The 17,614-nt window shown below is 38.7% G+C and overlaps 1 protein-coding gene across 1 annotated transcript in view; it reads right to left on the bottom strand.

The window, feature by feature from the left end:
* Window positions 1-17,614, bottom strand: part of TDRD1 (tudor domain containing 1) — a 36,316-nt gene that overhangs the window by 16,089 nt on the left and 2,613 nt on the right. Inside the window, exons 3-13 of the mRNA XM_068549053.1 lie at window positions 13,179-13,323; window positions 11,094-11,199; window positions 10,538-10,601; window positions 9,267-9,371; window positions 8,860-9,042; window positions 8,204-8,347; window positions 7,476-7,647; window positions 5,934-6,020; window positions 4,994-5,161; window positions 4,767-4,874; window positions 265-507 (exon numbers count right to left, since the gene is read on the bottom strand). Coding sequence (XP_068405154.1) covers window positions 265-507; window positions 4,767-4,874; window positions 4,994-5,161; window positions 5,934-6,020; window positions 7,476-7,647; window positions 8,204-8,347; window positions 8,860-9,042; window positions 9,267-9,371; window positions 10,538-10,601; window positions 11,094-11,199; window positions 13,179-13,323 — 1,525 coding nt within the window. The remainder of the gene's footprint in view (window positions 1-264; window positions 508-4,766; window positions 4,875-4,993; window positions 5,162-5,933; window positions 6,021-7,475; window positions 7,648-8,203; window positions 8,348-8,859; window positions 9,043-9,266; window positions 9,372-10,537; window positions 10,602-11,093; window positions 11,200-13,178; window positions 13,324-17,614) is intronic.

Below are 17,614 nucleotides of genomic sequence, written 5' to 3'. Positions count from 1 at the left end.
TCCAATGACTTTCTTAGTGACTTTGCAGGAAAGTTAATTAGTATGAGAATTAACCATTACTACCTCACTGAATTCCAAATTTCAAATTCACATTTCTGACCGATCTTCAGCTGCAGTGACCCAAACACACTCTTTAGATGAATGCTTGATTTAAAAGGACAAAAGGTACTCAACATCAATTCTTGTTTAAAGTATGAGAACCCATACATTCACAAAGCCACCTGAATTCCAGCACGGACATTATCTGGTGGACAATTTACTTACCACTGGCTCCTTTCATGTCACTGGGCTTATCTGTCACTACCCCCTTGTCCCCCACGGCAACGCCTGCATCGACGAGCACTTTGGTGACACTGACGTGGGGCATCACAGACGTATCCATAAGTTCCACCAGGGAACTGTTTTCCAACCTGTCCACCACTATCACCGTGATCATTTTGTTCTGTACAGTTTTTCTCATCAGACAAAGAGCTTCTGAAGTCCAAATTCCTGATGATGGCTTTACTCCTAACAAAGAATTTTTTAAAAGAATGTTAAAATATTTCTTATTGCAAGCCTTTACAAATTTAGCTCCTAATTTCCACAAACTTAAGGACTCTGTGACAAACACTGGAACCAGAAAGTCCCATCTGAGAAGGATTTTCTAAACACGAAAATGAAGGCAAAATTATAAAGAAAAAGTCTGTAAAAAGCTTCTATATTTCTATGTAAACAAACCATCATAAATCCATTGATACAAAATGTCCAAAGAAGCAAACCTAGAAGACCGAAAGTAGATTAATGGTTGCCTAGGAAGCTAGGATTAACTATATATAAATGCGCACAAGAGATCTCAGTGGGGTGATGGAAATGTTCCAAAACTGGATTATGGTGATGGCTGTACAACTCGGTAAATTACTAAAAATCACTGAATTGTATACCTAAAACACTGATTTTTTTTTTTTTTTTTTTTTTTTTTTGGCTGTGCCGCGCGGCTTGCAGGATCTTAGTTCCCCGACCAGGGATCAAACCCACGCCCTTGGCAGTGAAAGGGCGGAGTCTTAACCACTGGACTGCCAGAGAATTGCCTAAAACAGTGTTTTTTATGGTATATAAATTATATGGCAATAAGGTTGTTAAGAAAATCACAAACAAAAGTATAAAACAATCCAGAAGAAACACTGGTCGCTAATACTGACGTCTGAAACGTCTGTAGCATTTACTGAAAGGGCACTTACAAAAATCAACGACCCCAAAGTTATGCCAAGTCATTTCAGAAAATTAAGAGCCAAGTAACTTATGAAAAAACATCCGGTCTCACTGGTAATGAAGCAAATTAAAACGATTTAGTTTTTAGCTTATCAAAATTGGCCAAGATGAAATAATACAGAAATATCTATTGGGCAGGACAAAAGTACCTTCAGTTTTTTAAATAAAAGTAAAAGACATTTTTCATTTTCACTAAGACTTTTATCGAACAACATATTCACCCTTTTGTTCCACACTTTCTGTCATTTTTCAGGCAACTTCATAATTCCATCTTCCCAAAACTTTTTATCTTTTTGAGCAAAGAAGATAAAAGGTAACTTTTACAGTCTTCCAGAGAATTGAAATTTTTTCCATTAAGAGAATTTTGTAAAGACCGAAGTAAATGGAAACCTGAAGGTGCAATATCTGGTGAATACAGCAGATGAATCAGAACTTCCCAGGCAAGCTGTAACAGTTTTTGCCTGGTCATCAAAGAAACGTGGTCTTGCGTTATCCTGATGGAAGATTATGCGTTTTCCGTTGACTAGTTCTGGACGCTTTTCGTCGAGTGCTGCTTTCAGCTGGTCTAACTGGCAGCAGTACTTATTGGAATTAATCCTTTGGTTTTCCGGAAGGAGGTCCTGATAGAGGACTCCCTTCCAATCCCACCACATACACAACATCACCTTCTTTGGATGAAGACTGGCCTTTGGTGTGGTTAGTGGTGGTTCATTTCGCTTGCCCCATGATCTCTTCCATTCCACATTATTGTACAGTATCCACTTTTCATCCCCCGTCACAATTTGTTTTAAAAACGGAACGTTTTCATTACGTTTCAGTAAAGAATCCCATGCGCTTTGTTATAAAGCAGAAACTAACACACCATTGTAAAGCAATTATACTCCAATAAAGATGTTTAAAAAAAAAAAAAAGAATCACATGTGGAAATATGGTCAAGAAGGTTTTTTTTTTTCGCTTAACTTATGTGGAACCCAAACATCAAAGCGATCCACATAACCAAGCTGGTGCAAATGATTTTCAGCGCTCAATTTGGATATTTTGAGTATGTCGGCTCTCTCCCGCGTGGTATAACGTTGATTGTTCTCAATTACTGTTTCGATTTGACCGCTATCAGCGTCAACTGGTCTACCCGACCGTGGAGCGATTTGACCGCTATCAGCGTCAACTGGTCTACCCGACCGTGGAGCATCGTCCAGGGAGAAATCTCTAGCACGAAACTTCACAGGCCACTTCTGACACGTTTGATCAGTCACAGCACCTTCTCCACAAATCTTTTTGTGCACTTCAGTTGCATTTTTACCTTTCTTGAAAGAATAAAGAATATGCCAAAAACGTTGCCTTTTTTTCTTCCACCTTCAATATTAAAATGGCTACACAAAGATTCACCAATTTTGATAAGTCTTTTTTTAAATGCACGCTGATATGACAGCTGTCACATACAATCTAACAAAATTGTTTCGAGTGAAGTTAAAGACAACTAAGTGCTACTAGAGCCATCTTACGGGAAAAACCGAACCTTTGGCCCACCCGATATTTGGTACACCAATGTGTCAAGGAATTGACTCCCTGCTATGTTTCTGGTAGGTGTGTAAATGAGTTCTACCTTTTCTAGGGAACAATCATAATATGTAGCACAAACATGAAAAGCATACCCACTGACACCTCCATTCCACCTAAGGCGGTATTTTGCAAATATAAGTACGTTTTGCAACCTATCCCAAGGAAATGATCTTCTTCTCAAAAATTAGTCTTTTAAAAAAGATCATTAATTTTTAATTGAAGTATATTTGATTTACAATACTGTATTAGTTTCAGGTGTACAACGCAGTGATTCAGTATTTTTATAGACTACGCTCCACTTAAAGTTATTATAAAATATTGGTTATATTCCCTGTGCTGTACTATACATCCCTATAGCTTACTTATTTTATACATAGTAGTTTGTACCTCTTCCTAAGGAAATGATCTTGGATAGGCTGAAAAATGTAGTTAAAAGAACACTGCTAGTAGCAAAAACTTGGAAATGTCCTTCTGATAACTGGATACTAGTTAAGTTATGGTACATTTGAATGAAAAGTTGTAGAAGCTCATCTTTTACGCTGGAAAGAAGCTCCTGCTCCTAGTGGAACACATCACATATACAGTAATTTCTAAGCATATGATCGTTAATGTTCTTGTTCTTAAAAGCAGTTTCCCCCTAATTCATGCAATTGACAGGCTTCTGTGATATGTATTGATAATGCAGGATCTATAAATAACAAAAAAGAATACTCAATTTCATAAACACAGGTACACTCAATTTCATTTTATTACAGATAGCAAAATAGTCATCTGTATTTCCTAAATGTTCCATTAAGGATTGTTTTTGTACTGAGGTAAGTTATAGCTAAACACACTCCCTGATCTACTCACTAGTTTAATTTCAATTCTAATGCTCTTAACTTTCGGTTTCAACATTTTAAGAATACGGGAACTATAAAAATTACATACCTGCCAGCACACACTTAATAGCTTGGATTGGCAATTCCAACAACTTCGGAGTTATGGGGCAAAGTCTTGTCAAACTAAGGATTTCAAAGTTTCCATAGTCTACATATCCGACCAGTACAAAATCCTCAGAAGCATAAGCCAAAACAGAGGCACGGTACCACTGGTCATCCTCTAAAAATAGGAGAGACTCAATCTGAAATGATTTTCCAATGTAGATATAAACAAAAATTTTTCCTCCTCAATTTAGATGGTCATTTGTAGATTCTATTTTCATGTAACATCAAGCTTTACTGAACTATGTATGCTTATTCACCATTCCTACTTTTCCTTATCAGAAGCTTTCAACTCCTGAAATGTCACCTTTATTCATCCCTTTCTAGGTAACTCATGTTGTATGCTGTCATTATTTATTTACATGCTTAGTCCCTCTAGCAGACAGTTAACTCATTAGGACAGGGAACATGTCCTGGTCATGTGAGTGAATCCATTAGGTCTTGATCAATTTTAGAATACCTGGCAGTACGAGTCAACCAGACTCCACTAACCAAGCCACAGATTTACCGGAGGCCTACCTGTCTCTCCCCTCCTGTGAGGCCACTGGCCCTCCCTTCAGCAGAGAACTGAACCCGGTCATCACAGGGTCATCATCTGTGCAGCTACAGAGGCCGGGCCACGACAGCTATGTGCCTCCAGACACTCTTGCTGTTCCAAAGAAAACTGGCCAAGACATGACCCTGGGAGGTTCCACGTTCCCACACTGATATAAACAAATGTCTGTATCAGTCTCCAGAACTAAAGGGCTGATAAAATAAAAACCTCCATCACCACCCGCCCCCCCCCACCCCCAGCATTTATAGGTCCTCCTCCTCCCTTACGCACTTTGATTCAGTTTAATTGGATATACTTAAAAACATAATTGGTACACTACTCAAACTTCAAATGCAGCCATCCAATGCAAAACGAAGATTGTTTCATTTCTTGGTACTTAATTGTAAGTAAAAAATTCAATAATACTCTCTTTTCCTTACCAGAGAACTGCGCACAGCAGATATCACCAATGGTTGGATAAAAATCAGAGCGTGGGGGCACCTGACTGCAGTACTCGCTAAGTGACGCCTGAAGTTCAGCGAGCTTATCTGTGGATACAGGTCACATCTTAAACTAAAGAAATACAAGTTTACACATTATCTGCATATCTGCACGCTGAGTCTCTTGATGTATGTTATATTGATAGCACAAATCAAGATTTACTTACGCCCACTTTGTAGCTGTTGACAAAAGAAGTCTTCTGGAGTGTGAATGTGGGCGACCACACCGCAAAACTCATCACCTACATTCAAAGTCAACACTTTGGGGATTAGGTCCCTTCTGTCTACAACAATTTTGTTTTCAGCTATGATTTTCCTGACATCTTCAAGATCACCTTATCAAAAAGCAGAAATATAAGCCTTTTTGGTTTCATTAATCCAATTTTCCAGTTTTTCAGGCCTAACTGTGCTCTTTCACACCTCTAGGCCTTAATACATGCTGGTCTTTTTTCCCAGAACATACTCCCAAATCTCCCAGCAACTTGAGTATTTCCTGCTCAGTATGATGTCACTGTGAAAGGCTTTCCTCCCAGTCTGGGTCAGGTGCCTTTCCCAGGGCCCCCACTGCACTCTGCGATTCTGCCACCAACTGTTTTATAATCTCTTCTCTATGTGGGCGTATACTGCCCACAGCATATGCTCCCTGAAGGCACCTCCACAGTGCCTTAGTGAAGCAGATACTGCTGGGGGGATTTTGTTCCTTCCACTTGACCCTTTGCAGCATTTATTATTGCTGATGACTCCTTCCCAGAACATTTGCTCTTCTGTTATTCTGGCAACATTTTCCCTGTTCTCTTTCCACCTCTCCCATCACAGCTTCTCCCTTGGTATTGTAAGTTCAAGTTCACTTCTCTCACTTTACACTCTCACTAGGACACCACCATCATTTAGGATTTCAACCGTGATAACTTTTAGACCAGTAAGTATTGAGTTTTCGCCTCCAGATGGCAAAAAAAACTACTGAGAACTGTTCAGCCGAGCTGTCTCACCCAAAATTGATGTTTCAGGGATTTCATATAGGCAGTACTCTAGGAATACAGACAAGAGACAATAATTTCTTCAATAACTAAAATCACTACACCGTTCAATATTAATCTGTATACTCACTTGAATCTGTACTTTGCTTCTTAGAATTTTGTCCCTTGGGTTTCAAGCCATATCCCATTTCTATGAGCACATGGTCTAAGAATTTTCCTAAAAGTCATTAAGAGAACATATTTCCACTGAGATATTATACTAAGTATTAAAGGATAAGAATACAAAAGAAATGAATCAATCACATGATTTAAAGATTATAGCTATTGGCACACTGGCATATTTCTTACTAGTTCAGTTTCTATGTGCAAAATATAGTTTATTAATTTTCAGCTTTAAAATTGAGTCAAGGGGCTTCCCTGGTGGTGCAGTGGTTAAGAATCTGCCTGCCAATGCAGGGGACACGGGTTCATGCCCTGGTCCAGGAAGATCCCACATGCCGCGGAGCAACTAAGCCCGTGCACCACAACTACTGAGCCTGCGCTCTAGAGCCCATGAGCCACAACTACTGAGCCCGTGTGCCACAACTACTGAAGCCCACGCACCTAGAGCCTGTGCTCTGCAATGAGAAGCCACCGCAATGAGAAGCCCACACACCGCAACGAAGGGCAGCCCCCGCTCGCGGCAACTAGAGGAAGCCCGCCTGCAGCAACAAAGACCCAATGCAGCCAAAAATAAATAAAAATAAATTTATTAGAAAAAAATTGAGTCAAAATCCCCATCATCACTTAACAAAAAATTTAATAAAAATATTTCACTCAAAAATTATGAATAACATGGAAGATTTAGTTACCACCTCACTGGCATGTTTAGAATGACCACCATTTATAAGAAAAAATAAATTTAAGACATAAGACTACTTCATCTCAGACATAAAGTATGGCTGAAACAAGTGTCAACCAGCAGCCACATAAACTTCAAGTTCCCTCAAACAGTATCCAAAAGCTCAAGTCATAACATGGAACATACATAGCAAAGAGACAAAACACAGGGATTTTATACTTAATTTCACAACAGGATTAACTGAATTTTCTACCAAGTAACCAACCAATGGTGGGTCTCAAGCAGTAGAAGAGTAATAATACCTTGGAAACCAAGAGGCAATGATAAGCACACTGTCAGAAGTCACTTTTTAAATATGTACAAAGCCATAAAGGAAGAACAGGATTCCAAACTGCTTCCATTTCCACAACTTAAATACGATGTGCTTATGGGCTTAACGCTAACCAAATGCAGTTCTGTGAAGGTTGTTCAAAGAAAAAGCACCGATGGTGAGGATGGACAAACTCACAGAAAAAAATCCTGCATTTTCCCAGTAAATGAGTAGAAATCAGGGATATTATAATGGCTGTATTAAAAAGATAATAGAGTCTTCCCATACTAAGTCTAGATCTAGCCTTTTAATGTACCCAGTTCTATAAACTTGTGCCTTGTCTGTGATAAACGGCCACGTGCAAGGGCAGAGCCAAGGCCATATTTCCCGTCACAATCTGAATGACTGCAGAGTGGGGCTTACTTGGTCTCACTTCATGTTTCCATTTCTTCTCTGAGTAACAGGTGGGCACTAAATAACATATTAAGTGCTCCATTTAAAAAGGAAGATTCAGATCTTACCTGAACTTGTCAGCGTAACATCCACAGCAAAGGAAACCACTTCCTCTTTCAAGATGTCCACAATCTTTACAGAGCAGTACTGCTCCATTAACAGTGATTTAATAGTTTTGATACAATCATCGCTCCAATTCCCCTCTGCTGGGGTAACATTGGCCACAAAGCATTTTATGGCCTGAAAGATTTTACACAAGTTACTAAGAATTAGTACTTGAAAGTGACTTTTTTCTAATTGATTATGCAAAGATTGTTTTAAAGACAATATATTTCATGCTGAATATTCATCAAAAATCTTCAAGGACTAATCCGATCAACAATTTTATGAATAATTATTTGCCTCTCTTGATATTCTATCCACAATGCTTTTCCTTTTGGGACCTGAAGCTTGAGAAATTCATCAAAGGATGGTTATTATCCCTCAGTTACACATAAATTCAAGTCGCTTCCTAATAATGTAATAAATATAGAAATGATTGTTTTTAAAGAGCAGATTGATAAGATGTCCCTAAAAATGCTAAGTTTCTTACCTGAGGCAGTACTTAACTAAGTAATGCCTAATAAAATGGAGCCAAGAAAGTCCATGATTGTTTCTCCACACAGTAAAAGATACACCAATAGGTCCTTTCTCATAATAACCATGGCAACAAACACGCAAGTATTGTGACCATCAAAACATTAAAAACAGCTCCTTTGGGACGCTATTAGGAACTCAGAAAGTAAAAGAGACTTACACAGGGAGGAAACAAGTCAATTTTTCTGTTTAGTTGGTGAATTCTGTTTACTGGAATAATTTCTTCATTTCCATAATCAATATATAAGATGTGTGCCTCCTTCTGCAGCACATCAACGTCTTGTATTATTACTCTGTTCCAGGTCTGCAAGTGAAATATAACAGTATTCTGCTTCAAGACAGCATTTCACAATCTTAGGCTTAAAAACTCTCAATCTACAGAACATGCAAAGGAAAAGTTACTGTTCTGTTCTGAGATACTCTATTAACAAGTTACCTTAATTTCCTAAGAATCTGGCTCAGAAATCCCCAAATTTGCCCATTTTAGATGCTTTAATATACACAACAATTCCCAGGCTATTCTAGCCCAGCGGACTCTGTGACACACTAATGCCTCAGCTACACAAATAAACACAAGCTCTAGGACTAGCAATCACTCTGTACCCAGCAAGTGAGGAACCTACATGCAGAGCTGGAGAGGCCTCAGGCAGGGAGGAAGTAAGCAAACACACGTGGACTCCTGACTGAGGAAGAGAAACAGCAGTGTGACCAGAGTCTCACCTCAAGCCATCTAATGCATCATTAAAAGCTCTGGTGTCGAGCCGATAGGACCAAAGTAAATTAAAATGTCTTGTTAAATATTTCATTAGGGGTTACCTGGTCGACAGTGTACTTGGCAACACAAACTTCCCCCTTTACAGGAATATAATCTTCTTCATGTGCCTTATTTGCATATGTTTCCTTCAAGCTCGCAGAGAGTTGGTTCATGTATTCTAAAACTTCTGAAGAATGTAACTGCACATAAAAGTCACCTGGGTGTTTGAATTCAGTAACTGTACCCTTTCAAAGACAAAAAAGGTGTAATAATTCACTGAGAACAGAGCAAATGTTAATTTTGTAAAGCTTTATAACAAGATACAAAAAGTACTGTAGACAAGTTTTTGCAATCTTTATCAATTTCAGTTGTATTTTGGAGCTGTCTTATAAACTCAAACACAGGAAACAAGGAAATAAAAATCTATAGTTCTCTGGATCTCTGTCTATGGAAATTAAACAACAAATACCTTTATTTCCATGGTGTTCCTGAGTTGTAGGTTTCTCAAATCAGAAAACATTATTTTATCAGCACAAATGGCTATTTCTTTAATAACTCCAAGAGGACAGTCACTCTGGTTTGAAAAAACACATTAAGTGAGTTACTTACAAGCACATGTTTAAATGATACCATGGCCGGACTTCCCTGGTGGCGCAGTGGTTAAGAATCCGCCTGCCAGTGCAGGGGACACAGGCTTGATCCCTGGTCCGGGAAGATCCCACCTGCTGCAGAGCAACTAAGCCCGTGGGCCACAACTACTGAGACTGCGCTCTAGAGCCTGTGAGCCACAACTACTGAGTCCGTGCATCTAGAGCCCACGCTCTGCAACAAGAGAAGCCACTACAATGAGAAGCCCGCGCACCGCAACCGAGAGTAGCCCACAATCGCCGCAACTAGAGAAAGCCCACGTGTAGCAACGAAAAGCCAATGCAGTCAAAAATAAATAAATTTAAAAAAAATAACTAAAAATAAAATAAAATAAATGATACCATGGCCACTATTTGCTAGAACCGAGGTCAAAACAGCCTGACTCCCAGGTTTGAATAAGGGTGTAGAGAAATAACATACGTCTTCGAGAGTCACTAAACCGTACCGTCCATAGGCAGTGTGCATAGCACTGGGATCACCCAAGAATCAGGCCATGATGGTGATGGCAATGTTGAGTTTATTTTTTAAAAAAGGGGGTGGGGAGGGTAGTGTTTTAAGTTTTCACTTGTTAACATTTTTATAGGAATGGATTTTTATTTTTTGAAAGTAGAAGCTAGGACCAGCTAGAGAAAGCTAAACTTTATCTATAAAATATGAGTTGGACATCACTGATATTTTCCAGATTGCAAATGATTTACCCCATACAGTTATCTAAATGGAAGAAAGGTACTAACAGGAAAAAGTGCTCCTTAGATAACAGGGTCCTATCAGAATCCAGTACACAAAGCTAGAGAGCATGTGCACGCAGGGACTACAAAGAGAGGACTTTCTCAGTAGTCCACCTACAGCGAGACACGGCCACCTCAAGTCCTTCTTGGAAAAAAGCTTGGCATAAACAGTTCTCATAGACCCCCAACGCTCACCAAATCGATCACTAGGGTGTACAGATTTATTCAACAGGAATAAACAAACACTGGTGAAATGGAGAAATAAGTCATAAATATTTCATTTCGCTTAAGTCCTCTTATTTCAAAATAAAGGGAGTCATTAAAAATTTGCTCTAAAGGCAAAGAGAAAGTAAGTATATCATACCTCTTTTTTCACTTCCATGTTCTTTGTTTCAAAAGGTGATTTATTATCTTCAAGTTTGTGGAAACTGAAATAAAGCAACCAATTATAATACTTACAGCACAGAACCAATTCAGAGTAAGGGCCACAATAATGTTAAATTCTCAACAAAATCCAGAAAGAGCAAAACAGCTTCTTCCAGAAAGGATCACAGTAGTAACACAGTAAAACAACCTCATGCTGGCTATGCAAGGGTCTGCCCTGTGCACAGGTGTGCTTCTTCCAAAAGCCACCTAATGAAAGGGAGATAGCCACAATCTCCAAGCCTCAGTTTCCCTATCTGCAAAATGGAGATAATACCTACATTACTTAAAACAGAGTTTTGGGGATCAAAAATTGTAGAGCTGTTCACTTCAGATTTGTACACTTTATGTTATACCTAAATAAAAAAGTAAAAAGCAGCAACTTTTACAGTTATGGCCTGCTTACCTGATTTGATCCTTATACGACCAAAACAAACAAAAAAAACCCCGTACTTTAAAATATTCTCTAATGAATGTAAAGAAAAAATCACACTTACTTCTGCTGAACGGGTCTGCACACGATGCTGTGGGCTGCCCAGTCCCTTCTCTGGCACGCGGCAGAGCAGTAGTACGTCTGCTTACACTGTGAGCACCTCAGCGACCCTACAGAACACAGCCCAAGACACCACCAGTGTTTTACTGCAAATATTTGTTGGCAAGAACACGACTGTCTCAAAGACGTCATTCTATTAATCATATCAAGGAGAATATGTGAAGAGAATTATGCTGTTTATGATTAGGTGTTAAAACTGAATTTATAAAGCTCCCTTGAACTGCAGAGAAAGGGGAGTGCCAAGATGAAAAAGAGAAGGAGGACATGAGACAGGCTGGGACCTGGGCCCCTTTGCCGCAGTGCTTGCACCTGGACACACCTCTCCTCGAGCCACAAAATACAAAGAAACTGTATGGGACTAAAGATAACTGCGTGCATGTGCAGTTGGGGGCAAATTCTGGACAAAAGATACCAAGAGGCCAGAAAAACCCAACTGCCACTTTTGACAAGCCAGGAGCAAAACCAGGAGGTCGGGAGGAAAAGCAGGGTACTGCGCATGCCCCCTGCACACCATACCATCTTAGGTGGGCAAACCGCCTAAAGTCACCCCGCCAGCCTGACCCCTGGACACGCTCCTACCCTCACCCATATAAGCAACAAGCTCACCCCTACTCAGGGAGTGAGCAAGCAAGAGAACCTGCCGTTTGTTCCCACTCCCCCCTGCTGCAGCAGGGGCCCCAATAAAGCCTTGCCTGAATTTCTTGTCTGGCCTCTGATCAATCTCTATTGATAGGGGAAGGCCAAGAACCCTGGTTGTTATCAGACAGACTGGAAACACAACTGATTTTCCTAAAGCAGAACCCAGAACACATGATATAAAAGGAACAATCAAAGGGAACAGAAAATCCGTGGTGGTGAAAACAGACGTCTGCAAGCAGAGTCTGATGAGGTTCACCTCGTGCCATTTAAAAAGAACAAGACAAAAACCAACAGGGAGAATCACACCTAGAAAAACCCAGGAAGTTTTTGAAATGAAGTTTAAAAAAAATCCTATCAGTTTCCAGGCAGAGGAAAACAAGTTATCTGAAAAACAAAACAAAAAACACATAAAGAAACAACGAAATCAGGCTGGCCTCGAATGCCTCCACTCTAAAAGAAATTGGAAAAAAGAAGCGAAATACCCAAATAGCCAGTGAGCACAGGAAAACTGCTCAAGATCATTGATCATGAGGGACATGCACATTAAAACCACAGGGAGATACCACTACACATCCATGAGAAGGGCTAAAATTAAAAGGACTGAAAACACTAAATATTGACAAAGATGTGGAGCAACCAGAACTCACTCCCAGTGGGAATACAAAATGGGACAACTACTTTGGAAAACGGTTTGGCTTTTTCTTATAAAGTTAAGCATACACTTACCTTTTGACTCAGCAATCCTACCCCTAGGTTTGTACCCAGAAGAAACGAGAACATATGTCCACACAAAGACTTACGCAAAAATGTGTAGAGAGCTCTATTCATAATAGCCAAAAGCTGGACACAGGCGAAATGTTCAACAGAACAGATATACACACTGTGATATCATGCAATGAAATGCTACTCAGCAATGAACAAAAAAATTAATGTATATGCAAAAACATGGATTAAACTCAGAAATATTTTCTGAACAGGAAAAGCTTCACACAGAGTCTATATTGTATGATTCCATTTACAAGAAATTCTGTAACTGGTAAAATTAATTTATGGTGAAACAACAACAGTGGTTGCCTCTGGGGGGTATAGTGACTGGGAAAGGACATGAGGGAACTTTCTGAGAAGATGGAAGTATTCTTCATCTTGATTGGGCTATGAGTTTGTGCCTTTCAATGCAAGTATGTTTTATCTCAAAAAAAGTATAAAAAATAATCAAGTAAAGAAGCACGGATGAACAAGAATGGTAGGATGTTGGCAGCTGTTGAAGCTGGGAAATGGGTATATGATTTATATATACTCTTCTGTTTATATTTAATGTTTTACATAATAAAAATATTTTTCAAATGTGTAAAGGAATAATCCAACAGGCATCTGAGAGCAATATGCTTACCAAACAGACCGCAGCAATGGCAAGTTGTCGACCGAAGAGGAGGTCCTAATGAGCTGAAGAGTGCTGGATTATTTATGGACAAGGAACTCTCAACCAACTTGTGTACTTTTTTTGATTTTGCAGGAGACACATTATTGCTAGTCTTCTATTAAGAAAAGAGAATAGCAATATTAAAACTTGGTAATAATGTTTTGTTTGTTAAATATTAGATTTGGGATTTCCTCTGCCAAGAAGACAAGGTAGATATACTTTCCCTTACTCCTACCATTAAGTACAACTAAAAACCTTGGACTTATATATAAAATAAACATACAGTGACACTGAAGGAAGGCAGCAGATAGGCTAGGAACTTGGCACCCAGAGAAGGACATGGCAGTGAGTCCCCAGAGTTTTTATTCTGCCTCATATATCCCAGATGTGGTGCTGGAGAAGTCAGAAACACCCAAAGGCACAGACAATAAAAGCCCCAACAAAAAGCCTGCTCGCTTGCTCTCTCTAGCCAAAAGACCAGGAAAGGGATGGCCCAGCAAGACAGAAAAACTTTATCAGTAACGGCTCTACTCCAGACAGTCGCCACAGAAAAAACTGTGGCCCCAACCCACCAGCAAAGGTAGACTGGGGAGCCTAGACCTCCACCTTCACCAGGCTACAGTGAGGTGCCCCTCTCTCCCACTTGGGTGGTATCAGAGAAGGCCAACAGAGTAGGGAGCCAGCACTTCATCCTTGTGGGGTCTCCCTGTGGAGACTGCATGGGGAGCATGGACGTCTGCCTGGCAGTAAAGAGTGTCCCCCATGGCCCCCCAACTACCAGCACCACTGGGGTGGTGTTAAGAGGAAACCTAGTGGACAGTCAGGATTTTCTACCACCATTCAATAGTAATGAGTGGAGTGTCTCCTAACCCTTCCACCACCTCCAATCCTCCCTCCACCTCCTGTTAAGTAGAGAGGATATGCGAGGGGGGGGGAGCAGTAAGGATGCTGGGAAGCTGAACTCCCACCCTTGTCCAGCCAAGAACATCCTGGGCCATAGAACAAACTTCAACCAATTTAAAAGAATTTAAATCATACAGACGGTGTTATTCAACCACAATGGACTTACACTAGAAATCAGTAACAGAATGAGAACAGATAATCTCCAAACATTTGGAAACTAGACAATACACTTCTAAATAACGCATGAGTCAAAGAGGATGTCTCAGGGAAATTTTTAAAAAATACACTGAACTAAAAGAAAATAAAAATACAACATATCAAATTTGTGGGACACAAAGTATCGCCAAGACAGAAATTTATAACTCTAAAGTCACATACTAGAAAAGAGGAAAAGTCTCAAATTAATAATGTAAGTTCTCATCTCAGGAACCTAAACAATAAGGACAAAACATGCCCAAAGCAAGCAGAGGAAGGAAACGATAAAGATAAAAGCAGAAATCAATGAAATTAAAAATAAAAACTTGGAGGAAAAAAAATCAGTGAAACAAGACCTGGTCCTTTGAAAAGATGAACAAAACTGGTAAATCTCTAGCAAGACTAACAATGAAGAAATCAGAGGAGGCAGAAATTACCGATATCAGGAATGAAATAAGGGATATATTACTACAGACCATGAAGATATAAAAATGGTAATGGAATACTTCGAACAACTCTATGTAGACTTCACAATGTAAGCAAAATGGACCAATTCCTGAAAAATCACAAATTATCACAATATGAAATAGATAATTTGAATAGCCTTATAAATATTAAGGAAACTGAATCATAATTTTAAAACTCCCAAAAAATAAATCCTCAAGCCCATATGGTTTTTACTACCGGAGAATACTACCAAATGTTTAAAGAAGAATTATTTAATACCAACTCTATACAATCTCTATTCCAGAAAACTAATATTACCTTGATACCCAAACTACAAAGACAATAAAAAAGAGAAAATCACAGACCAAGCTCTCTCATGAAAATGGATGTAAAAAATCCTCACCGAAACAATACCAGATACAATTCAGCAACATATCAAAAATAATTATACACCATGACCAAGTGGGGTTTATTCCACGGATGCAAGACTGGTTAAATTAAAAAATATATATCAATGCAATCCACCAAACTAACAGGCTAAAGGAGGAAAAAAATCACAATGTCAATGGATGAAGAAAAAGCATCTTAAAAATTTCAATACCTTTTCATGATATAAACTCAGAAAAGTAGGAATAGAGAAAACTTCATCAACTTGATAAAGATCATCTGCAAAAATTCTATAGCTAACATTATACTCAACAGTGAAAAGACTCAGTGCTTTCCCCCTAGGTTTGGAAACAAATATATCCACTGTCACCACTCTTAACATAATGCTAGAAGTTCTAGTCAGTGCAATAAAGCAAGAAAGGGAAATTAAAACCATATATTTTAAAAAGGAAGAAATAAAACTGTCTTTTATTGGCAGATAATATAATTGTCTATGTAGAAAATTGCAAGCAGTCTACAAAAAAATTCCTAGAATAAGTGACTCCTGGAAGGTCACAGGATACAAGATAAACATGTGAAATCAACCATATTTTTATATATTAGCAATGAACGTGAGGACACATGGAAATAAAATAGATAACCACATTTACAATCACTCAAAAAACAATACTTAGGTGTAGATCTAACAAAACGTGCACAGCTGGTAAGCTGCAAACCACAAAGTGAAAGAAATAAAAGAATATCTAAATAAATTGGGAGACAGATTGGGTTAATTGGAAGATTCACCACAGCAAAGACGTCAACAGTTTTCAAATTGATATACAGGCTTAATACAATTACTATCGAAATTCCAGCAAGATTTTTTGTAGATACAAACAAGATTGTTCTAAAATGTATACTGGAAAGGAAGGAAACTAGACTAAATGACTTTGAAAAAAGAAACGGAAAGTGGGAGGAATCACTGTACCCAACTTCAAGACTGACCATCATAGCTCCAGTACTGTGTGGTATTGGTGGAGGGAAAGACCCATAGATCAGTGGAAAAGAAAAGAGAATCCAGAATAGACCCACACAAATTAGCCCAGCTAATTTCTGACAAAAGTGCAAAAGCAATTCAGTGGAGGAAAGATAACATTTTCAACAAATGGTGCTGGAGCAATTGGACATCCCTAGCCAAAAAAAAATTAACCTCAACCTAAGTCTCACAACTTATAATTAACTCAAAATGGACCACAAATTTAAATATAAAACTACAAACTTTTGGGGGGAAAAACCCCAAAACTTTCTGCATCTAAAGCAGCAAAATGTTCTTAGACTTGACACCAAAAGTATAATCCATAAAAGGAAAAATTGACCAGGACCTAGCGAAAAACTTTTGCTCTGCTAAACACCCTGTTAAGAGAATAAAAAGACAAGCTGGAAACTGGGAGAAACTATTTGTAAATCACATATTTGACAAAGCACTAGAATCTGTAATATATAAAGAACCTTCAAAACCTGGCAGTAAAAAAATAAACAATCCAAATTAGAAAATGGACAAAGACATGGAGAACATTTCACCAAAAAGGATACACAGATGGCAAATAAGCACATGAAAAGATGTTTATCATTAGCCATTAGGCAAACAAAACCACAATGAGCTATCACTACACAAATGTGACAATAGGGAAACTAAAAATATTAACACCACCAAATGCTGGTGAGGATGCTGGGTGCAGAGAATCTGGATCACTCATACATTCTCGATGGGAATGTAAAATGGTACAGCCACTCTGGAAAACACTTTGGCAGCTTCTTAAAAAACTAAATATGCAACTACTATATGACCCAAAAATGCACTCCTGGGCATTTATCCTAGAGCAAAAACAAAAACAAAAAACTCATGTTCACATAAAACCTTACACATGAATGTTTACAGCAGTTTTAGTTATAATAGCCAGAAACTGGGAACAATCCAGATGTATTTCAATGGGAGAATGTTTAAATAAGCCACAGAATACTACTCAGCAATAAAAAGCACTGAACTATTGATACATACAGCAATCTAGGTGAATCTCCAGAGAATTACGCTAAATGAAAAAAATCCAATCCCAAAAGGTACACACTCTATGATTTCATTTATATAACATCCTTGAAATGACATTTTGGAAATATGGATTAGATTAATGGTTGCCAGGGGTTAAGAAGGGGGTAGGAGCAGGAGGGAAGTGGATGTGACCATAAAAAGGTGCAGAAGGGATCCTTCGAGTGATGGAAATATTCTGTATCTTGCCTGTATTATGTCAATAGCCTGATTGTAATATTATACTATAGCTCTTCAGCTTGTTACCACAGGAAACTGGGTAAAGGCTACAAAGAATCTCTATTATTTCTTCCAACTGTATGTCAATCTATAATTACCTAAATAGAAAAAGTTGAATTTTATTTTTAAAAAGATACTAGGCTAGAGATAAGACAGTCTGACCTTGAACAAT

This window comes from Eschrichtius robustus, chromosome 7 (genome assembly GCF_028021215.1).
Source record: "Eschrichtius robustus isolate mEscRob2 chromosome 7, mEscRob2.pri, whole genome shotgun sequence".
In the NCBI taxonomy this organism is placed as follows: Eukaryota; Metazoa; Chordata; class Mammalia; order Artiodactyla; family Eschrichtiidae; genus Eschrichtius; species Eschrichtius robustus.
The sequence above is the reverse complement of the archived record's forward strand: the minus strand, read 5'-3'. Positions and strand labels throughout refer to the sequence as shown.